The sequence below is a fragment of the Phyllobates terribilis genome, unplaced genomic scaffold, assembly GCF_046119375.1.
Source record: "Phyllobates terribilis strain yellow unplaced genomic scaffold, ASM4611937v1 Scaffold_5__5_contigs__length_657084704, whole genome shotgun sequence".
NCBI lineage: Eukaryota > Metazoa > Chordata > Amphibia > Anura > Dendrobatidae > Phyllobates > Phyllobates terribilis.
In genome coordinates this window covers 107,485,902-107,511,412 of record NW_027362765.1, presented here as the reverse complement: position 1 = coordinate 107,511,412, position 25,511 = coordinate 107,485,902, and the positions used below count along the sequence as shown (strand labels likewise).

General features: G+C 41.1%; 1 protein-coding gene across 6 annotated transcripts in view; it reads left to right on the top strand.

Annotated features, from left to right (window-relative positions):
• NFATC2 (nuclear factor of activated T cells 2) overlaps nt 1-25,511 on the top strand; it is a 143,227-nt gene that overhangs the window by 82,252 nt on the left and 35,464 nt on the right. For all 6 annotated transcript variants that reach the window (XM_073682735.1, XM_073682734.1, XM_073682733.1 and 3 more), the window contains exons 7-9: nt 4,889-4,944; nt 6,482-6,608; nt 8,430-9,080. In XM_073682735.1, coding sequence (XP_073538836.1) covers nt 4,889-4,944; nt 6,482-6,608; nt 8,430-9,080 — 834 coding nt within the window. The remainder of the gene's footprint in view (nt 1-4,888; nt 4,945-6,481; nt 6,609-8,429; nt 9,081-25,511) is intronic.

Genomic DNA, 25,511 nt, shown 5'->3' with positions numbered 1-25,511 from the left:
TTGATGCCTTCAGTGTGAATGTACAATTTCCATAGTCATGAAAATACAGAAAAATCTTTAAATGAGAAGGTGTGTCCAAACTTTTGGTCTGTACTGTGTATATATATATATATATATATATATATATATATATACATACAGTGTATATATATATATATATATATATATATATACACACACATACAGTGGGGAAAGTTAGTATTTGATACAATGCCAATTTTGCAAGTTTTCCCACCTACAAAGAGTGGAGAGATCTGTAATTCTTATCGTAGGTGCACTTCACCTGTGAGAGCCAGAATCTAAAAAAAATCCAGAAAATCACATTGTATGATTTTTAAATAGTTAAATTACAATTCAGTGCAAGAAATAAGTATTTGATCATCTACCAACCAGCAAGAATTCTGGCTCTCATAGACCTGTTAGTTTTTTTTTAGGACGACCTCCTACTCTGCACTTGTTACCTGTATTAATTGCACCTGTTTGAACTCGTTACGTATATAAAAGACACCTGTCCACACAATGAATCACACTCCAAAATCTCCACCATGACCAAGACCAAAGAGCTGTCTAAGGACACCAGGGAAAAACTCTAGACTTGCACAAGGCTAGGATGGACTGGAGGACAATAGGCAAGCAGCTTTTTGAGACGGCAACAACTGTTGGCGCAATTAATAGAAAATGGAAGAAACACAAGATGACTGTCAATCTTCCTAAGTCTGGGGCTCCATGTAAGATCTCGCCTCATGGGATAAGGATGATTCTGAGAAAGGTCAGGAATCAGGCCAGAACTACACAGGAGGACCTGATCAATGACCTGAAGAGAGCTGGGACCACAGTCTCAAACATTACCGTTAGTAACACATTGTGCTGTCATGGATTAAAATCCTGCAGGACTCGCAAAGTCCCCCTGCTCACACCAGCACATGCCCAGGCCCGTTTGAAGTCCGCCAATGACCAACTAGATGTTCCAGAAGAGGCATGGGAGAAGGTCATGTGGTCAGATGCGACAAAAATATAACTTTTTGGTATCCACTCCACTCGCCGTGTTTGGAGGAAGAAGAAGGATGAGTACAACCCCGAGAACACCGTCCCAACCATAAAGACTGGTGAGGGAAACATCATACTTTGGGGGTGCAAAGCGGACAGGACGATTGCACCATATTGAAGGGAGGATGGATGGCCAACAACGTCCTTCCCTCAGGAAGAGTATTGATGACAGCAGTCTTCCAGCATGACAATGACCCGAGAAACACAGCCAGGGCAACTAAGGAGTGGCTTCATAAGAAGCATTTCAAAGTCTTGAAGTGGCCTAGTCAGTCTCCAGACCTGAACCCAATAGAAAATCTTTGGAGGGAGATGAAACTCAATGTTGCCTAGCAAACCTGAAAGATCTGAAGAAGATCTGTGTGGAGGAGAGAAAATCGCTGCTGGTCAAGAACTACAGGAAACTTCTGACCTCTGTAATTGCAAACAAAGGTTTCTGTACCAAATATTAAATTCAGTTTTTCTATTGTATGAAATACTTATTACATGCAATAAAATGCAAATTAATTATATAAACATCATACAATGTGATTTTCTGGATTATTTTTTAGATTCTGTCTCTCACAGTTGAAGTGCGCCTACGATAAAAATTATAGACTTCTCCATTCTTTGTAGGTGGGAAAACTTGCAAAATTGTCAGTGTATCAAATACGTATTTTCCCCACTGTGTATATATATATATGTTCATCCACATTTGGGGCTTTTTCTGAGCTCCTCTCAGCTGACATATGACCACAAACCACATCAAAGTTAAATGTACTAGGACACAAAGAGCCTGTAAAAGCCAAATGGTGCAAAATTTTTAATGAAGCCTAATTGCAAAAAAAAAGTCACCAAGGGTGGACAACTCCTTTAATTTCTGTATTGACATTGGTTAAGATAATTTATTTTTGACATATCTTTTTGGCTATCTAAAACCGATCATACAGATTACACTAAAATCAACTAAACCTGCTGACCATGTGCTGTGGATGGGGTTCTACACATGGACAGAGGGATTGGGCTGTTGGTTTTCAGCATGCCTGATGCATTTGTTCATAAAGAAGATATGATGCCACCGGATTTTTCCCCTCTTTCTATACACCCATACAAAACATGTGCACTCGGCGAGGATGCTTGTGTATGGAGGTTAGGAGAGATAACTGTCAGCCGAAACCGAGTTTGGCAAACCGGTATCTAACGTATATGGCCGGGCTGATAATTAATAGATTTTATTTTACTCCTGATTTTGCAGCCATGTGATGCAGAAATGGTTTCATTCTACTATACTGTGACTTACAGTAAAACCTCTGAGGGAGCAATTGCTTTGATACTGACGTGCGGTTTGATAACCAGACTATTTTTTTTTGTTCTTAAATGCTTTAAAAAAATATGCTTAGTAATGAAATATTTTTGCACCTGTTAAATCCCGTGTGGTTTTCAGCCCTCAGGATTGTTGCTAGACCACATTATCATTCTAGTTGATGATTCATATGACAGAAATCGGAGATAGAAGGACCAGATAACAGATTATTAAGAAAACAGGAAAGTGCAAAAAAATTAACACAGTTGTCAGTTGCCGAACATTTATATGTAATGAAGGCACGCTTAATTAACCCTTGAGGGGAAATTGGTGTTTTGTGACAGTTGTGATTAGCAATAAATAGACGCTAAAGAAATTTTATGTTATATATTATTTATTATTATGCTTTGCTTATATAGTGCCATCATATTCCGCAGTGCTTTACAGGCATTAGCATCACTGTCTCCATTGGGGCTCACAATCTACATTTCCTATCAGTATGTCTTTGGCATGTGGGAAGAAAGAAAACCCACGCAAATACGAGGAGAACATACAAACTCCTTGCAGAAGTTGTCCTTGGTGGTATTTGAACCCAGGACCCCAGTGCTAAAACAGTGCTAACCACTGATCCACCATGCTGCCTGACTACACTATTTCCCAGTCCTTTCTGACCTATAATTCTGTGTAGGGTTTCGCTCTCTCTGATAGGCATTAGGTCTTAGGTAGTGTTCATACAGGCAATGCAGTTTTGGTCCAAGCACATGCAGTTTTTATTGTTTACACATGTTGCACAGCACCAAAACCAAATTCATAAACATTAATCCCTAGCCTTGCCAGGCACTAACTAAACAGAACAGACCCTGACTACTCATACACAGCTGAGCTAGTCCCAGCTCGGTTATACAAAACAGTAGTTGTTCATAGCAACCACTTATACTTGCGGCTCTCTGAACATGGCCTGTGCAGACTTCTCAGAGAGGGATCCTGGCCTGTCTCTCTCTTCAGCTCCAAGATGCATCGAGTCTGGTAAACTTCCCTGACATGACTGACTTTTCGCCCTAAGACACATCCAGTCTGGTCAGCTACCCTGAGCTGACTGACATTCAGTACAAGACACATCCAGTCTGGTCAGCTTCCCTGAGTTGACTGACTAAGGAGAACAGCTAGCCTGGTTATATGCAGGGTCAGCCTGGTGACCTAATCAGAACCTGTAGAGCAATGATAGTAACTCTAGCCTTCCTGGCTTTGCTATGGCTGGATTAATTATAACTGTCTTGACTGCTTTAATATGAGGTAAGGAGAGATACAACTGCACCCAGGGCGGCACAGAAGCATTTAACGCCTAGTGTAATGCATAGTACCGATTGATTAGAACATGATCCGTTCACAATACTGGCTGAGTGCAGCTGCATCCCTTCAGGCCCAGTGTCAGATCAGGCGGTAGAATGCAACACCTTTAGGCTGTGTGCCCACAATGAGTTTTTGGGGAGTTTTTGATGGTGCGAATTTGATGCTGCGAATGACTGTAACAATAAAGTTTTGTCAAAGCCAAATACCAGGAAGTATGAAAAACAAAGCAGCTTTATTTAGAACATGACAGACCAACAAGAGACAAAAAAACGCAGGTTCAAAAACCCGATAAAAACACATGTAAAAAAACGCAATGAAAAAATGCAGGTCACTTAATTTACATATACAGCTGGAGAATTGGTGCAGAAAATCTGCAACATAAAAAAGTCACCAAAAGCACATAGTGGGAACGTAGCCTTAGGAAAAATTGACAGGACCCATTTTAAAATTGCTTATCTGACAAAATCCCAATAGTGAAAATGCTATTGTTACCTAGCGTCTATATTGCTGCACAGTGGAAAATGACATTTCCGCTACTTGACTGTGTTCTTTATCCCATACAATGTGCTTTGGTCACAGGAGTCAGTGAAGGATAATGGATTAGGAAGTGAAAGCCAAGGCGGTGATACCCTATATAAATCCCTATATTGACCCAAAGAAGAGTTTTGCAAAATGTCTAATTTGCCATACCTTCTTATAATGGGTGTATCCCTTTAATGTATCTTGTCAATGGGAAATAGTCATACCATCTGTTATCTAGGCTTCTATTTCTTTTGAGCTGCAAGAATCCAGAAAGTATTATTTTGTTTTCCTCTATCCCAATTCTTCACACTTGTCTTACCCATATTAAATCCATGACGCATTTTGTGGCTCTCATTTACAGGATGTTTTAATATAATTGTTTAATATTTTACAGCCCTTTTTTTTTGCCGCCAACCCTAATATTTTGCTATTAGGGAATGTCAGTCTTCAACACCCCCGTCAGACATAAGTGATCATTTAGTGAAAACACACAGAACAGTTTATGTGATCCAATAAATTATTCATTTTCCAGGATCCACTCCACAATTTTGGAAAATATTAAAAAATCAATTGTCACCGGAATCCTGTAGCCATACACAGTACAGGGGATATAATTTTTGCTGCCAGTGTACCAGATTTTATGAAAAGTTTACTGCAACAATTAAATATATATATATTTTTTATTTTCAGATGGGCAACAGATTTGGGAGACAGAAGCCACAGTGGATAAAGACAAAAGTCAGCCTGTAAGTAGGAGAAAGTAAAATATGGATGCTTGAGTATAATTTCATATATAACTCAGATAAAACTGTGCCTCCAACAGCTGGTTTAAAAAATATTAAAAGAATAATAATAATAAATGAAACAATAAAAATAATATACTGTATATATGTATATATATATATATATATATATATATATATATATATATACACACACACACATACAGACTTCATATATACTGTATATATGTGTGTGTGTGTATATATATATATATATATATATATATATATATATAATACTAATAATAATCTTTTTATTTATATAGCGCCAACATATTCCGCAGCGCTTTACAATTCAGACAATTTACAGACATTATTGGAACTGTCCCCATTGGGGCTCACAATCTACATTCCCTATCAGTATGTCTTTGGAGTGTGGGAGGAAACCGGAGAACTCGGAGGAAACCCACGCAAACACGGGGAGAACATACAAACTCCTTGCAGATGTTGTCCTTGGTGGGATTTGAATCCAAGACCTCAGCGCTGCAAGGCTGCAATGCTAACCACTGCTGCCCTATATCTATATATATATACTATTATATATATAAATATACATATGCACACTGCTAAAAGTTTCAGCACCAACCCAAGAAGGAAAGGTTGTGGAATAATAGAAATGACAAGATCGATAGACATGTTAATGATATGCAAATGATAAAAAATGGAAACAAAATTTTCAAAATATCTCACACATCTTGGAAGTCATTGGTCAGTAATTACAAAGGAAGCTGCAAGCAGTGGATCTTGATGATTTGCTCAAGTGCATTCAGTGTGGCAGAACCTTCCTCAGACAACCATTAATTACCTCACTGATAGCAGCCGAGGCTGTAAGTGCGGGGATTCCTGCATGTGGTGCTCATACTCCATACTGAATAAATCGAGATGTTTTGAAACTTTTGGTTCCATTTTTTATTATTTGCAGATTAGGAACATGTCTATCCATCTGGTGATTTCTATAACTCCACGGCTTTTCCTTCTTCATGTAGCAATTTCAACGTTGAGGAGTGTATCTATAAAAATATTTTTGTTAAAGGGGTTGTCTACTACTAGCACAACCCCTTCTTCAACTAAATGTTTGGCCCCGATAAAATAACAAAAAACTATACTCACCTCCAGTGCCGGCTCCGTTCCAATGATGTCAGCAATCGCGGTCTCTGTCCCCGCCTTCGTACGGATTGAATATGAAGAGGAAGCTAAGGTTGCAGCTGATCTCTGACTTCCTCTTCATGTTCAATCCGTACAAAGGCGGGGACAGTGATGCCAGCGCTGACTGGGCACCGGGTACCACGTGTCATTCCACCGGACCATAGCTCTGGGACCGCAAGTACTAACACCGCTGGAATGGAGCCGACACTGGAGGTGAGTATAGGTTTTTTATTTTATTGGGGCCAAACATTTAGTTCAAGAAGGGGTTGTCCTAGTAGTGGACAACCCCTTTAATTAAATTTGTGAGCATGCACATGGGTTTTCAGAAAGTAACTGCCATTCTGGTCATGTTTAGAGCATGCTGTTCGTGGAGGTGCCAGAATATCGCAATAGACATATCAACTCTCCAGTGAAAGTGAATTTCAATGTCATAAATGGGAAAAGAAAAAGAAGCCAGGCGCAGCACTTTACCTACCTGCCAGGTACGTGACCGTCACATATATTTACTTAAAGTGTAACCATCATTTTCTTTTTCATTTGATAAATCAATAGTACACATGATAATAACTTTGTAATATATCTTATCAGAAAAATTAGCTTCTTTCTCTGCCAAAATTGATCAGTCATTATTTAAGAAGTGAAAATTAAAACAATGGTTACTCTTTAAGTCCTTTTTCACACGTGGGTACTTATAAAAAATGAATGCAATATGTACGACAGGGATCAAAATAGAACTGGAGAAAAAATGGAATCCTAGCGGCTGATAAAATTTAGCAATCTTTATTTCATGTCTATAGAAAGAGGGATATGCATACAATAAAAAAACAGGAAACATTTTGACACGTTTCTGGTCGGAGCCCTTAGTCATAGAATGTCATAAATCCCCACACTTACAGCCTGGGCAGCTATCAGTGAGCTTATTAATAGTTGTCTAAGGAATGTTCTGCCATGCTATATGCACTTGCTGGCAGCTCCCTTTGCCAATCAGTGATGTCCCAGATGTGCTCGATGGGAGAAAAGTCCAGAGATACCGCAGGCCATGGTAGCATGATTAGGCCACGCGGGCTGCTCACAGTAGCACAAACAACATGCAGTCTAGCTTTGTCGTGTTGAAAAATGGCTCCTGGTCCAATTTCACTTTCCCTTGTGAAAGCCTCTACATGGTGTCCCAGATGTGCTAGATGACAGACAAGTTCGGAGACACTGCAGGCCATGGTAGTATGGTTAGGCCTCGCAGACTGCTCACAGTAGGAAGAGCAACATGTAGCCTCCGTTGTCATGTTGAAAAATGGCTCCTGGGACACTTTGGAGAAAGGACCGTACCACTGGTTCCACAACCAAATCAGTATAACACCAAGCTGATAGTGTGCCTAGAATGAAGACTAGATGAGTCCGGCTACTGTACATTATGCCATCCCATACCAAAATCCCAGTCCGGTGTGATATTCTTTTGTGAAGGCCTCTTCATGGTGTTGCCCATATAATCTCCAGACGAATCTCCAGATATTATTGCATTCAAGACAAAAGTGGGACTTATCGCTGAAGAGGACAGACCTCCATTCCAGCCTTCATTGCCGACTTTCTCAGCACCATTATGCCTTTTGAGAGCGATGGCCTAAAGTCAATGGAGCACCTGTAGCTCGACATCTGGCTCGTAGCCCAACGTCGTACAAACGCCTATTGTTTGTGAAGACACTGTGTGATGCCTTAGGCTCCGTATGTAATTTCACTTGCAGTAGAGAATGGATACCCCATTCTTCGAATCTGATGAGACCACATGGGAATGCCATGAAGAGGCCTTCACGAGGGAACGTCACAACAGTCCTATTCCCAGAATTATGGTGTGGGGTAGCAAATTGTACGGTAGCCAGACCCCTCTAGTCTTCATTCCAGATACACTAGCAGCTCGGCATTAGATTGGGTTGGAGGTGAAAAACCAGTGGTATGGTCAAGCACATGTAGGACATAATTGGTCGGCAATTACAAAGGGAGCTGCCAGCAGCGAAACATGATGATTTGCCAAAGTGCATTCAGCACCGCAGAACATTCCTGAGACAATCATTAACCTTATTGATAGCATGCCATGATATCTGCACCTGGTGCTTATACTCGATACTGAAAAAATCCAGATTTTGCTTCCATTTTTTCATCATTTGCATAACATTAACATTTCTATCAATCTTGTGATTTCTATAACGCTATTGACTTTATCTTCTTGGTGTTGCAATTTCAATTTTGAGGTGTGCATTATATTTTAGGTTTGTCACTGTTTGGAGCATTATTTATTTTTTTGCCTATTTCAGTGCCATCCATTAAAACAGAGCCTCTTGATGAATATCACTCCATAGTTGGGAGTAGCGCACTCACTGGGCTAGGAACAGCGCCACAAGCCTTCTACCCCCAGCATCCACTGGGCAGTGATTCCCCTTCATGCTTAGTGGCCAACTTGGGCTCCTGTCAACAAGTACGAGCTGGCCTCACATCACCAGATTCAAGATACCCACAGCAAAACCCATCAGCAGCTCTATACCAAAGAAGCAAAAGTCTTAGTCCCAGTCAACTAAGCTATCAACAGCCCGCTCTGGTGACTTCTCAGATCACCATTCCAGATCCTCATAGATCAGTTCTTGTCCATACCAGCTCTCCAGTCCAATCTTCAGCCAACCATCAGCCATCTCCAGTTATCCATTATTCTCCCACCAACCATCAGATAAGATGTGGAAGCCACCAAGAGTTCCAGCACATCATGTGCTCCGACTTCACTCCTAGTCTTACACGACCAACCCAAGCACAAAGAATAAGTCCCACCAACTATCCGACTGTAATCCAACAGCAGTCCAACAGCCAGCGGTCTCCTAAAAATGGTCCTCCAGCCGCAGAACAGAAGGAAATTTTACCTTCAGGAGTCACTGTTAAGAGAGAGCAGAACCTGGATCAGGCCTACTTGGATGATGGTAAGGACCGTGACTTTGTAATTATGCTAAAATGTGCTCAGCCTGCACATTTCCAAGCTGTGAAATTAATATTATACCGCATAATAAACCTTATATTGTCATATTAGGATGTACAACATCTACACTAATTGGTACTTCCACATTGACTCTTTGCAGCAGTCTGAAAGTTACTCGTTTCAGAATGACTGCGAAACGTGTGGGAGGCTTAGTGCGGAAATACTAATACTCAATGCCGCCCTGAACAGTTTCTTTTTTTTTTCTTTTTTTTATTTGTGGTAGGAAAGTGAAAATATTTTTGTAATGGAAAAAAAAAGTAATATTTCCACCTAAATATAGCCGATGAGGTGTCACGGTAATAGCAAGTTGTATGAGAATGCAAAAGTAAAAATGCAACAAATGTATGGAGGTCATAGAGTCACAGAGAACTTTATGCCTAGTAATCACTAATGGAGGACAGACAGTTTGGGATTCTCACGCTTTTCCACCTACTTGACCAAAGTGAATAGTAAGGCTATGTGCAAATAACGTCTTTTTCAGGTGGTTTACGCCTGGTATTCCCCTGAAAAAGTACCACAAAGCCTCTGTAAAAAATAAATACAATGCACAGCATTGCCAAAATGACATTGCTGTGCACATGTTCAATCTTTTGCTACTTCCTTTAACCTCTTGATGGTTCGGAAACTTTCAAGCGGCTAAAATAAGTAACATGTTCATTCTTCAGGCGGCTTTGTTTGAAAGAGATTTGACTAAATCTCTTCTACATGCTGAGTAAAAAATCCATGCAAAATGCATGTGGAAAATTGTATCCTGCGGATTTTCATAACGAATTACTACTTTTGCAATGGGTAAACGTTGAGACATATCTGTGTAAGGTGCCCCAGCGAGGTAGTCGTGGGCGAGCTGTAGCCCCCTCTCGCTCTGGCACCCTACAGACAATTTGTGTCCTCCCTCTGATGTGTGGCTGTGTATGTGGGGCTCTCCACTTACTTCAAACCATCGGATCGCGGCTGTCTCCAGGCATTTCTCTTCTGGGACCAGGGCTGTAATAAATTAAGAGGACACGAGGTTCTTAACCATAACTTGGACTTTACTTGGGGAAGAGGAATATGTACAGTATTTAGGCCCGACAGGTTATTATCTCCCTCACAGGAGCTGACAACATCTTCATCCCTGGTTCCCTCTTTAAGTGAAGCATCTCTGTGACTCTAATCTCTAGCCCAAGAGACTCTTCTGCAATACCAACAGTGTTCTGGATCCGATATTTCCTCCACGTCTTAGCCTGGAGTCCTATTTATCTTCCTCTGCTTCCTGCAGACTAGAAGTGCCCCGGGTCCTCAATACCTCTGTTGAGTTTCTCCGGCCAGCTAAGAGGACTCTTGCGTAGGGAGACTTTTACACTGGTGATCCCACTGTCTGAGGGTATGGAGCTCCCGTCTACCCTAGCAGCTTCCATATAGACAGGCTGCCCGTACAGTTCACTGTCCTATCTCTTACTACTCATCACTTCCTGCTTCTGGAAACTAAGCGGAGATTTTCCTAATGTGCCCACCCTCTGTGGACTGTCATCACACAGCATTAACCCCATCACTGTCTGTAACACTGCTAGCAGACTCAACCTAACATCTGCACCCAGGACAGTGGCATTTTGTGGCTGATTATAGGTACTGCAGCCCACAAGGCATTATGCCAGGACCAAGCTCTATAACACTCAAGGCTTGGTCAGGGCACTAAGTTCCCCCCTCTACTCTACTGACTGGACCACTGATGCTAACCTCTTAGCTTGGCCTACCAACAGTTCTGAGAGGTTTAACTACGGGAACACTCCCTTTAACTACTTCAGTGCCGAAAGGAAGTATTCTGAAGTATTACATCTGTAGCAAAATTTATGACAAGTCTGCATGTAACTAACTCAGATTTTGCAATATACATTTGAAAAATCCACAACAGATTTTTCTTTTCTAAAATACATCCAATGTAGACCCATTGGTTTTTCACACTGAGGTTATATGCAGATGACTTTTTTACAGGTGGGCGAATCCACTTGGTTTTTCAAAATGAAGATGCTTCAGGAAACACATCACTGAAGCATCATTTTTAGTGGGGATTTTTGGCCTTTTTTTTATGGTTTTGGCTGCCGGCATTTTTATTTTAAGCGGTTTTGGGGCGTCGTTTTTTACTGGCGTTTTCCAGACTTTTGTTTTACCTCCATTTAACAATGAAGAAACAGCTATTGTTTTTTCAAACACAAAACGCTCTAAAAGACATCTTTTTAGCCTTCCCTTTGACTTGTATTGTAAAGTATAGAGCATCTACAGAGTAGAAAACACCTGAAGAATGGCCTAGTGACTCAACCGCTTGGTGTCTTTGGAGATCTGAAGTGGTTACAAAATGCTCAAAAGACTGAAAATATGGCCAGCAAGTTGTTTCTACATAGAAAATGTACATGTTCATTCTCATGAGTGTTTTCTGGGTGCTTTAGAAAACGAATATGCAAATTGCCTCTTCAGAGAGGAAGAGGACTTGAACTCTATAGCGCCATCTGTTGGAAGCTGCAATCCTACAAGTCACTATCAACCCTTAACGAGCCTTGTAATATTACTTAGGACAAAAGCCTAATCAGAATCTCAATTTGCAGACACAGTGTTTTGGTGTATTGCCCCTCGTCAGTGCAAGTATGAAAATTTATTTGGCTAGGTGAGAGGCTCTGATCAGTTCTCATACTTTCCACTGATGAGGGGCAATACCCTGAAACACTGTCTCTGCAAATTGAGACTCTAATTTGGCTTTTATCCTAAGTCATATTACAAGGCTCGTTAAACGGTTGATAGTGATTTGTAGGATTGCCCCTTCCAACAGGTTTAGGTATAGACAGGTATAGAGTTCAAGTCTTGCTCTCTGAAGAGGCAATTTGCATATTTAATTTCCCAGAGGAGAATTGCATGGTGAACAAGCCTCCTTACATTGGCATGCCAGAGCTGGAATGTCACTCTCCACAAGGAGAAATGTTACCCCTTAAAAAACAAAGGCACAAAAGAGCTTGTAAGTAGGCATGAGTGAACCCATTGAAGTTTGGGTTCATCGGGTTCGACTGAAATTTAGTCCAAAGTTCGATTCGGGTAACAGAACTGTACCCGAACTTGAACCTGAACCCCATAGAAATAAATGTAGACCTGAACTTTAGAGCAGGAAAAAGTCTCTTTCTCCTTCTCTCTCTCTCCTCCCCGAACTGTAAAACGGAAGTCCGAGTTTGGAGTTCAGCACCGGACACTAGGTGTCCTGTACGAACCACTAACTTTTACAGTTTGGTTCGGTCATCTCTACTTGTAAGCGCTGCACACGGTCTATCAGCGGTGGCTGCTCCACTTGTCAACAGTCAGTAAAGAATAAAGCTGAATACATAGCAAGCTGGAAAAAGCAAGTTAATCGCAAACTTTCTGTGTTTATCTGACTGCACCTAATATATAACATGAGAATAACCCTTTAGTTATTGTTATTTGTAATTAAGGTTTTTAAGTAAAACTGAAAAAAAAAAACATTTTTGTTGATTTCAAGTGAATAAAATACGGATGGTGTATTGGCCAAGTTTTATCAAGGACACCATAGAGCGAGGACTGACTGTTAATTCTTGCTATTCCGGGTACAATGTGAACTTTAGATATAGACATCTGTCCACGTGTGTATAATCCCATAAGCAGCCAGGTCCTGCCAGAACCTGAATGTATCTTATGCTAATTAAGTATATAATGCTGTAATAGCTCCGACTATGGGAAGAAAAGGTAAATCTCTCCCTGGGAGGTAGGAAAAAGATGAGATTTGTCTGCGCTCAGTCTCCGTACGTTCACTTTCTGGACGATCTTGCTGTACCTGAGTAATGCCGATGTCGGCCCTGACATCATCTCTGTCTGTGCTACTTTTATTCTTTTGCCCATAACATTTTAAATAGGTCTTGTAAAATTCAGTGAAAATCTAGATAAGTATTTTCCACTGCTTTACCGTTCAGTCTTTTAGTGTCCATGGCGCGCCGGCCAAGGTTTGGGCTGCCAATATGGAGGCAGTTAAGTGTGTAAATAAAATACGTGATCGCCTCGAAGATAGTTGATGGCCCCGAGTCCTGTCTGCTCTGTAACATTCCTCCGGATCATAAGAGTCCTTTTCATCTGAGGATTATAAATAACGCGGAGCTGCGTGTAGTATAATAACTGGGTTTGTATTCTGTGGCCCGCAGTCATCTGGCTGCTCGTACGATGTGCGCAGCAGCTTTCCCAAAAAAACCTCTTTCTGGATCAGTGAGCGTTGACTCTCAGTCTTGCACTAGATCACGGCCGTGGGGTCATTTCACTAATGCGCTGGGGAGTTTTTTTCACTTTGAAATCCCCACTAGGAATCAGCGACCTGTGAGAATCGGGGAAGGTGACTGCAGCTCCTGCCTTCGTTCTGCAAAATAATCTTCTCTTTTCACTTATTTAATGTTCAGATTGTTTATAAAGGGAGTAACAGCAATGTGTGGACACAAAACTATGTATGGTAACGAAAACTGAGCGAAATAGTGTGATACTACAAAACGATGTAGATAAGATGTCTGCCTGGGCAAACACATGGCGGATGAGGTTTATTGATGATAAATTTAGAGTAATGTAGGGCGGCCGGGGTAATCATATTGCTGCACATACAAATATACTCTGGACTACAGAACAGGAGAAGGACTTGGGTATTCTGGTTATAAGTAAGCTGAGCCGCAGTACTCAATGTCAGGCAGCAGCTGCAAAAGCAAACAAAATTTTAGGGTGTATAAAAAGAGAGACCCCAAAGTATTACTACCCTTTTATAAATGTATTATTATTGCCCCTCTATAAATCACTTGTAATGTCACATCTGGAATATGGAATCCAGTTTTGGGCTCCACATTTTAAAAAGGGCATTCAGATATTAGATCAGTTCAAGGGCAGGCAACTAGATTATTACATGGGATGAAAGGCCTCTCATAGGATGGGAGGTTGGAAAAGTTGGGCTTGTTTAAAAAAAATCTCAGCATGTCAAATATTCGGATTGCACTCAGCTATGCAAGTCAATGAGTCCGTGGAAAACATCGGACTGGACTCGGATAACATCTGAGTGCAGTCCAATTTCCGTGCACTGACAGAATCCCCATCTTCTCCTCATCTGAGAAAATCAAATCACATTCTGATCAGAGTGTGATTTGCATAATCGTCCCGATTCTCTCGGATGAGAGAATATACGCTGGTGTGACTCTAGCCTCAGAGAAACAAAATAAATAATAGCCTTGTAGTTAGGATACCTTTAAATGGCTAGCAAAAATAAAATAAGTGATTATACGAAGCGAGCTTTGAGGCTACTTTATCAGCCACTGTGTGTGTGTATATACAGTATATATATGAAAAGAGAAGAGGCATAGTGGAAAAAATGGACATCTAAAAAATGAAACCTCTCAAGTCTCTGCTCTTTTCCTCTTTTCGTATATATTACACATATGTGTGCGTGTCTGTTTCTTCAGATACTTTGTTTAGTTTGATATACATCATGCCATATGAAGAGACCTAAGTAGTCTTGAAAGCTTGTAGCTTTGTAGTTTATTTTATTTTTGTCAGATTTTTTTGACAGGACAGGTTCCCTTTAATAGCTATCATCCTGCAGATATCCAGTTAATCTGCAAGTTAATCGTGTTCTGAAGCTGCCCGGCGCCCGCATTGAGAGCTCCGCTGCCAGGAGGAAATTAGCTTTATTCCTCATGGCAGCCTCGGGCTTTCAGTCATAGATGCACGGTCGGTGCAGCTTCAGTTAGGCGCAGTACAAAGTGAGCGACAACTGTAACCTTGACCCGACACTGACTGACAGCCAGCTCAGCACTGATGCACTGGAGGGCCGGCTGTCAGTCAGTGTCAGGGTGCCACCGCTTACTATGTACTGAGTGGTGACTGAAATTGTGCTGGCCCGCCTCTATGACTGAAAGCCCAAGGCTGCCGGGAGAAATAACGTTTATTTCTTCCCCGTAGCTTTGCTTTGAGTGGTCGCACAGCTTTAGAATATTATTATCCAGCAAATAAACCCCATATCTGCAGGTTGATAGCATTTTTTCACACAACAGGTTCCCTTTAAAATGTATTACATCTATAAGATTCTTATTTTTTTCTATTACAGGAAGCTCCCATACACACATATGGTTGGGTGGTCCTGTTGAAACCTGCAGGTTCAGCCAAATTGACTAATACATATCACACAGATGACAATATGGTTGAAAATTGTTTTCTGGATGAAACTTGTACAATTTTTCATATGTTTGTCTGACCACGGCCTTAAAGGAAGATATATACCCTTATATGTATGGTACTGCCATATTTAGGCTCCTGTTGCTAAAATAGTTTAAGAAGTTTTTTTTTACCATTATTAATTCCTCTATTTGTTGTGTGTTAATGGGAATGTTTTGCCTAATGCTTGGAAGGAAACTCTCTGGATTTCCTCTACAGTAGCTTACAGAGGATTCCTAAATACTTGGTGCAAACTCTCGCTATCGGGTCTGTTCTGATTTGGCTTGGATATAATCAATGAATGTTTCCACTCACTTATACAAACACAGATCTACATGTAATTTATGTATAAAACTGGCTTTTTTTATACCAGCTCCGCCTCTTTTATACAACAAGGGAGGACTTAGTTGGAGGGTCAGGACCAAGCACTATACTTTATACCAGAAAGTAGTTTAAACTACAGCAGAAATGTATTCCAGCTTAAAGCTCGTGTTATTCCACATTCTGGCTTTCGGCAGCCCGAACGATGTGACAAATTCATTTTTTTGGCATGTGTGCCTTAATGAATTTGGTGTACTTTATGTACATCTTGTATAACTGTGAATGATGACATTCATAAGAAACTCTATTTTGATTAGACTTTTAGAAAGTTGGAAAACTTTTAATTGTAAAATAATTAAACTTTACTTACATAAAACAGAAAACCACTTTAATGACTTTTTTTACCGAATTGTTACACAAGTCCAGCAATTAATAATTTTGGAAGGTTATTAGGTGACTGCGGATCTTGACGTTTCCAGACAAGCAGACAGGATTGCAGGGTCAGCTGAACAGTATAAGTACTAGACCTTGGGAGGCTTTGGGTTATTTCTAAAAGATGCCACTAAGGTCGGATCTGATACACCACAGACTTGGAAGTGTTTTATGTCAACATAGTCAAGACTAAATCAAATACACTGCAATGCTGGCACAGATGGGACGCTTCGTTCCAGCATCTGTAGCTGGGTTTGGTTTAAGTGCACTGCCTAAAGGTTGGCTTCAAGTTTGGCATTTCCTGTGTAGAAAACCCACCAAAGCGGAATTTAGTAATGATCTCCTGCTACCAAACCATTTTTAACCATTTCACAGTTGTAGTCTTGGGTGAGACCTTCCAATCCTCTTATTTTTGTGCTAACCCCCTTCTGCATGAGAATTTCAGTGCTACTGGTGTGAGCGCCCCTACATAGTCACACGCCTTATTTAAAATGTTGTCTGCTTTAGTTACATTTCATGGCACCAATAGTTTGATATTTGGGTTTGGATTTGGAAGGTGAACCTAGACTGATTTTTCTGCTTAATCAAGTGATCAAGCAGATGAGGAGACATAGAGCGCTCCTGACAACCTGCTCATGTAAGCAATCTGAATCCTTTTGTGGAAAAAAGTACTGTAAATACAGCGTCACTTTGAAAATGTGTTACATTGCTTACATTGTATTGATCCTGAGTTATAGCCTGTATTATACTCCAGAGCTGCACTCACTATTCTGCTGGTGGAGTCACTGTGTACATACATTACATTCCTTATCCTGTACTGATGCTGGGTTACATTCTGTATTATACTCCAGAGCTGCACTCACTATTCTGCTGGTGCAGTCACTGTGTACATACATTACATTACTTATCCTGTACTGATCCTAATTACATCCTGTATTATACTCCAGAGGTGCACTCACTGTTCTGCTGGTGGAGTCACTGTGTACATACATTACATTACTTATCCTGTACTGATCCTGAGTTACATCCTGTATTATACTCCAGAGCTGCACTCACTATTCTGCTGGTGCAGTCACTGTGTACATACATTACATTACTTATCCTGTACTGATCCTGCGTTACATCTTGTATTATACTCTAGAGCTGCACTCACTATTCTGCTGGTGGAGTTGCTGTGTACATACATTACATTACTGATCCTGTACTGATCCTGAGTTACATCCTGTATTATACTCCAGAGCTGCACTCACTATTCTGCTGGTGGAGTCACTGTGTACATGCATTACATTACTTATTCTGTACTGATTCTGAGTTACATCTTGTATTATACTCTAGAGCTGCACTCACTATTCTGCTGGTGGAGTCACTGTGTACATACATTACATTACTTATTCTGTACTGATCCTGAGTTACATCCTGTATTATACCCTAGAGCTGCACTCACTATTCTGCTGGTGCAGTCACTGTGTACATACATTACATTACTTATCCTGTACTGATCCTGAGTTACATCCTGCATTATACTCCAGAGCTGCACTCACTATTCTGCTGGTGGAGTCACTGTGTACATACATTACATTACTTATCCTGTACTGATCCTGTGTTACATCCTGTATTATATTCCAGAGCTGCACTCACTGTTCTGCTGGTGGAGTCACTGTGTACATACATTACATTACGTATCTTGTACTGATACTGAATTTCATCCTGTGTTATACAACAGAGCTGCACTCACTATCCTGCAAGCTTTAGACCTCATTCAGACTTCAGTGATTTTTCTGGTATGGAAAAAAAGGGTCCAATTTTCAGTGGGTTGTCCGGTCTTTTGCTAAAAAGTCTGCAGTCACGCTATGTAACTGCAGACTTCTAAATACTCACAGCGTGCACACTGCTCATTTTCAGGATTCTCCGGTATTATTGGCGAGAGCGGACAGTCATGTAACTGCAAGTAAGCGATTTGCAATAAGCTGATGCCACACACGTCTAGTCAGAATGTGGCCTCATATATGCGTAATGTGGCGCAGAGTGGTAGCCGTGGGCGAGGTGCTCGTCTTTTACACACTGGCACCTTACATGAAAGTGGGGGTCCTGGCTGAGTGTGGGGACTTCGTCTATGGGGGCGCTATGCCCTAGCAGGCCGCATGTTACCGATGACTTGGGTTGGCTAGGACCAGATGTAGAGCAGTTCAATGAGGGAGACCACCAGTCAAAATTAAAATTTTTACTGAAAGATAACTTGGTGGGGATTATGTACAGCAGATAGTGGGCATACATCTTGATGAACATTTCCTTCACAATAGACTCTGTTGCTTTCTCTTAACTCACTTGGTCTCTATCTCCACTTTTTCGCCTTCCTTCACCACAACCCAGAACAGTGCTACAGTCCAGTAAGTGAGAGTCCTTTTCTCAATCCGAGTCTTCTTTCCCCTCTAGGGAACTAGTTGCCGATATGGCCAGTACTTAGCTTCTCTACTACGTACTGGAACTCTGCTTGGAACTCGGGGCACTCACTTTGTCTCATGTTCTCTGTCCCATCCTGGCCTCTTACCTTTCTGAGATATAAACTTGAGGCCATACTGCTAGGCTACCCATCCCAGGACTGTTTCCAGTTGACCACTCTGTCCTTCTGTCAGCTTTCCTTCCTCTTTACACTGGATCACTCTAACCTTTCTCTTGGTCTCCTCTCACTTCAGAACACCCATGTCATGCAGCACTGCTTACTGTCCAGACCTTTAGGTCTGTTTCTGAGGCACACTGGGCCCTATCTGACTTCTTGGCAGGAAACTGTCTCTGTCCCTTCACCTTATCATCTGCCAATCTGGGCTAGTCTCAAACATTAACCCTAACTCTCCCTTCTGTAGGGCAAAACACAACATTATCACCAATAATGCATATCTCAATTCACATTATACACCATAACAATACTCATGTGTTCAAGGGGAACGTGGGCGGTATGTCAATCTTCTAACATTTGCATATTGCATACTTGTGGTCACATGACCGCCCACTCTTGCCGCCAATGCTGAAGAGTGCTGACAGCGCATGGTGCGTACACAGTGAGGATTCACATGGAGTAACTGCAGACTATTAGCAAAAGACTGGATGACCCCTTTAAAGAATCATAGAATCATAGAATCATAGAATGGTAGAGTTGGAAGGGACCTCCTGGGTCATCTGGTCCAACCCCCTGCTCAAAGCAGGATTCACTAGATCATCTCAGACAGATGTCTGTCCAGCCTCTGTTTGAAGACGTCCATTGAAGGGGAACTCACCACCTCTCGTGGCAGCCTGTTCCACTCATTAATCACCCTAACTGTCAAAAAGTTTTTTCTAATATCTAATCTGTGTCTCCTCCCATTTAGTTTCATCCCATTGCTTCTAGTCTTTCCTTGTGCAAATGAGAATAAAGATGATCCTTCTACAATGTGACAGCCCTTGACATATTTGTAGACAGCTATTAAGTCTCCTCTCAGTCTTCTTTTTTGCAAGCTAAACATTCCCAAATCCTGCAACCGTTCCTCATAGGACATGGTTTGCAGACCAGTCACCATTCTGGTCGCTCTTCTCTGAACTTGCTCCAGTTTGTCTATGTCTTTTTTAAAATGTGGTGCCCAAAACTGTACACAGTATTCCAGATGAGGTCTGACCAAAGAGGAGTAAAGACCGATAATGACTTCACGTGATCTAGACTGTATGCTTCTGTTAATACATCCCAGAATTGTATTTGCCTTTTTTGCTGCTGCATCACACTGTTGACTCATGTTCAGTCTATGATCTATTAGTATACCTAAGTCTTTTTCACATGTACTGTTGCTTAGCTCTATTCCTCCCATTCTGTATATGCTTTTTTCATTTTTATTGCCCAGATGTAGTACTTTGCATTTTTCCCTGTTAAAAACCATTCTGTTGGTTGCTGCCCACTGCTCCAGTTTATTTAGGTCTTTTTGAATCCTCTCTCTCTCTTCTCTAGTATTAGCTATCCCTCCTAGCTTTGTGTCATCAGCAAATTTAATCAGTTTACCCTCAATTCCTTCATCTAAATCATTGATAAAGATGTTGAACAATACAGGTCCCAGGACGGAGCCCTGTGGTACCCCACTTGAGACATTCATCCAGCTGGATGTGAAGCCATTTACAACCACCCTTTGAGTCCGATCACTAAGCCAGTTATGAATCCACCTAACAGTTGCCTGGTCCATTGCATACTTGGTCATTTTTTCAATAAGGATGGTGTGTAACAGTTTAATTTGTTTTTCATGAATCAATAGTACACATGAAAATAAGCTGCTTTGTAATATCTTGTATAAGATAAATTTATTTATTTCTTCTCCTTGAGGCTTTTCTTTTACTTTCAATTTAGAGGTAAAATCTGTATTCAGTAACAACACATTTTTCCATTACTGAGATAGGAGATGACAGTTGGTGCTTATAAAATTCTATGGACAGGGAGGAGTTAGAGACATATTCTGCTGCAAGTTCTCCTGAAATGACAGTTACAGTTCTCCATAGAACATCTATCTCAATAATGGGAAAATCTGTGTTCACTGAAGACAGATTTTATCCGTTAATTGAGAATTTTCAGAAGGACTGATCAGTCCGGGAGGAGAAAGAAGCAGATTTCTCTTATAAAATATATTACAAAGTTGCTTATTATCATGTGTACTATTGATTTATGGCGTAAAATAGAAACAACGGTGACTCTTTAAATGACAAGCTATTTCCAATGTAACAAATGGATTAGATTCCTGCCACGTGTCTTTTTTTGTATTTAATGAGTTGGAGAATGGTATTAAACCATATTTTGTTATTTCGTGAAGCAGAATCGTACCCAGAAAATACAACAATTAGCACCATCTTTTCCTTTCCGTCTTTTTATATGAGCTCGGTAACAATGTAACAGTTTGGCAGGTTGACACCCTTAACATTTTTCACACTTCAGACTTGTTTTAATACCCTCGTAGCTTGTGGTTTACATGAAAATGTGCTGTACATACAAATTACAGGGTGTACCAAGTCAATTACCCAGCTGTACACATATTTATATATACATATACACACATATATATATGTATACACGGTACTGTTTATATGATATATGTATGTATACAGTTGACTCTTTCCATAGGAGAAGGACCCGCACTGTTTTTCTTGGCCTCCTGTGACTCTTCTCTGGCATCAAAAGTGTTAAGCTAAGTAAGGTTAAGAAAAATGTCTACTATGAAATTCTCAATTTAGTGGTTATTGGGTGCAATTCAAACTTGGGGGAAGGCCTGTGCCACCAGTGGAAAATGTGCGCTGGGCTCGATCTAGCTATTATTTCCTGCCAGTCTAGAAAGAGCAAAGTGCTCACACAGGCGCTCATGGACAATATAAGTGTAGATTTATATATAGCTAATCATAGTTGCCAACTATCCCGAAGAGTCCGTGAGACTCCCAGAAACAGAGGTTACCTCCCAAACTTCTGGAAGTGTTAGCAACTATCCCAGGCACTGCAGAAGTGTCCTGCAACCTCTCAAAAAGAGCAGCTTTCTCAGCCAAATGTTTTGTGAGCATGGCGGCAAGAGGTCGTCATCAAACTCAACCCAAAGGTCCAGACACCTATTCAGTGGTTGGGAACTGTTTTTCGCTCACCCCTTGACTAACTAGGTACCCACTCATTGTTTTTATTCTAGGTTCTGTCTGTGAAATGGCCACAGTGTAAATGTGCACCTACACATTGCACTTATACCAACCTATGTTCCGGCTCATTTCTTTGGTTTTACTTCAGTTTTTTGCACTTTGTACATACAGGGATCTGGCTCCCCACTCTTGTTTATATAGCTTTCCACGGGCTGGTGCAAAACAGTCAGGCACTGGTCCTGCTCTTCTTTAAGGTCTGTTGGCACATAGTAAGGTGAACCACAAGAGTTAGGGTCCATCCCGATTGGGTACACCTTGTCGCGGTCGGACGGCTTTGATGCTTTTTTGATCAAAATAGTGTTAATTAAGTTCCCTATATTATTTACTATTTATTTACTTACTGCAGGGATTTTGCTCATTTGTTTTTATCCCTGGTTTTGTTAGGTTCCAACCCATTGGTTCCTCTGTTGAACAAAGTGTTGGCATACTGGTGCATATCTTTTTTTTGCCCCAAAGGTCCTAGCTCTATGTTTCTTACCTCTAGTACCTCTGCTTCAGATGTTCTCTGCTCCACAGGTACTGCCCCTCTTTTCGCATCCCCTCTAGTGCCCCTTTCCGACTTGTCCACCTATTAGTACCGCTTCTCCAGGTAATTCACATCCCTCCCTATAGGTGCCTTTTTATTGCCCCAACTGCCTTCCTTTTACTAACCCTACTCCAGGGGAGGTTAGCTGTAAAAAAAAAAAAATTCATGATTCCACTTGTTCCCAGGCTGCAAAAATCCAACCAGTAGGGGTTGCATGATGTGGCGGATCAAGCGTACGCCCTGCTACTCTAGTCAAAGCCTATGGCATTTTCTGTGCCATTAACTTAGATAAAGTGTCAAAGCACATGAGTGCCCAGATTCTCCATTCTTCCCTCCTGCTATTGCAGTCATCGGTGAACCAGAAGAGAGAAGATGAGATACGAGTCCCACATTCTGGCATTTGGTAAGGGTGTGATGTAACAATGATCACTTATTTTGTGGATAGGTGATAGCTTGTTTAGGCTAGAATACCCTTGGAATATAAGTATCTGAAATGTTTAAAACAGAACGCAATACCTCCTGACTGTTCTGTATTTGTGGCAGACTGGGGCTTAGTTGGCGCGTGTGTTGGTCCAGGCAGTGAAGTGTAATATTACTTGGATTCTCTTAGATAGCAACATGGCTTGTATTTATTTATGGAGGAAACCCTATGAAATAAAGACCCTTCCATGCTTCCAGCATTACATCATGTGAACATCTAAAAAACAGCTCAAAACACTGGAACGTAGCGTTATCCAATGCAGCATGTCCTCCCATAATGTCAGATCAAGGATGTCTAGGACTGACTGGGAATAGCTGTGCGCAGGAAACGCCATGACGGGGAACAAGTCCTGCTATGGTGACACCTCAGTAGATTGTACAGACCTCTGTATAAATTCCAGACACAAAAGACTAAGGGATAATGTTTCTCCTTGTGGAGAGTGACATGCCGGCTCTGGCATGCCAAGGTAAGGAGGCTTATTCGCCGTGCAATGCTCCTCTGAGAAATTTAATATGCATATTGCCTCTTCAGACAAAAAGAGGATTTGAACTCTATAGCGCCACCTATTGGAAGCAGCAATCCTATAATTCATCCTTTAACATCCCTTTAACAAATCTTGCAATATGACTTATGATAAAAGCCAAATCAGAATCTCAATTTGCAGACACGGTGTTTCGGTGTATCGCCTTTCATCTAGCCAAATCAGTTCTCATACTTTGCACCGATGAGGGGCAATACTCCGAAACACCGTGTCTGCTAATTGAGATTCTGATTTGGCTTTTATCATAAGTCATATTACAAGACTCGTTAAAGGGTCGTTAAAGCGTGACATGTAGGATTGCTGCTTCCAACAGGTGGCGCTATATCGTTCAAGTCCTCTTCCTCTGTGAAGAGGCAATTTGCAGACGCAAAGGAAGAACTGTTAACTGGGTTGCAGATATCTGTGCTTGAGCGAAAGATATGAAATAGTTGTGTGATGTGACTATCGGTCTACTTGTCTGATTCTAGAAAATTCCATCCTGTCCGCACACTCTTTATAATCATGGATGGATGCAACAGCTTTTACCGGGTAGTATGATATCCAGGGGTGGAGATTCCTTAGATGCAACTTGTGCAGCCACACAGGGGCCCACGAGGTATGGGGGCCACTACCACCTCCAAAGCAGCAAGCCGCTTCTGTCGCAGAGACATAAAAGGGTGCATTATAATGAACTATTGAAATTCTAGGGCCCTTCTTCAGTTTTTGCTCTTGGGCAGTCTTCTGCTTGTCTTCGCCATGATGCTGTCCATATATGTATCAGATATTATCTTGTTACAGCAGAAGTACTGACAGCTGGATAGAATCCTGAATAGATGTGGAATTTCATCACGTTTATAGACCCTTTCAGCCTGATACGTTGCTGTGCTATGGAGGCACTACCAGAATGCTAACCACAGAAAATACAAATGCTTCTCACTATCCATGTGTGCAGACGGCAGTAAAGGCAGGAGGCAGCCCGTGCTTCACTGATATTACAGCTGCCTACTAGACAGACGCTGAAGCCTCCTCCACTTATCGCATTGTTAGTGTTTATACCATATCATATGTGTGATTATTAGGGCTCATTCACATGTCCGATTTTCTCGTACGAGTGCTCTCCGTGGTTTGAACAGATAGGACTCATCATACCTGTGATAGTCTATGGGACTGTGCACAAGTCCATGATTTCTCGTAGACCGAGAGGTTCGCGGAAAATCGCGGAGACATGTCCGATTTTGATCAGATAGTTGGATCAAAATCGGCATTGCAAGTCTATGGGTCTGTGAAAAAATCAGTCCTCACACGGATGATACCAGAGTGTGGTCTGTTATTCACGGACTGAGACATAATAGAAGGTGGAGAAACATTTTTTTAATTGTTCCACGTACAAGAAAAACAGATGACACCCGGAACACACTCTAATCAAACTCTGATCAAAACATCGACATATGAATGAGTCCTTAGTGTGAGATCATCATGGAGCCAGACCTTAATATATATTGCTTATACCATACTCTCCCTTATTATTTTTTAAAGGAACCCCGACAGGAGATTCATGCTGCCCAAGCAGTGAGCAGCATGAATCAGAAACAGACTGTGTTATTACTGACGTGTAGGTTTTACTCTGAAACGGCATTTTGAGGAAAGCATACTTTGAAAAGCCAGCCGAGAACTATGTGTCTCGGATGACTAACCTTTCCCTATGTGTGTTTAGGGAGACACCTGTCAGTCTAGGGCAGTGGGGCGCGGAGAAGCCACCGGACGGCTTTTCTAAGTACATTTTTTCTTGCTTTCGCGAGTGTGCGCTATGCCATTCTTGATGAATCGGCCCTATTGACTTTTATGGGAAGGTAATGCAGGCATGCTCTGTGATTTGTGTAGAGGTATGGGGAGTGGTGAATATCACCTATTGCAAATAGTGGAGCTTATATGTAAATATATATAGTATGTGTGCGATCCAGCCTAATCCAATAAGATGACTAATAAAAAGTGATCTCTACAGAACAGGTGTCAGCTAGATTGAAGACTACAAGAAAAAAAAAAAAAATATATATATACATATATATATTTAGCAAATAACATGTTAATTTTCCTTTATCTAAACAATATATTATTTTCTGATTTCTTATTTCCACCTTTAAACACCAGTTTGTAAAGATGAGAGAATTGATTTGCAGGACTCTGTCCATCATCCTTACATGTCGACATT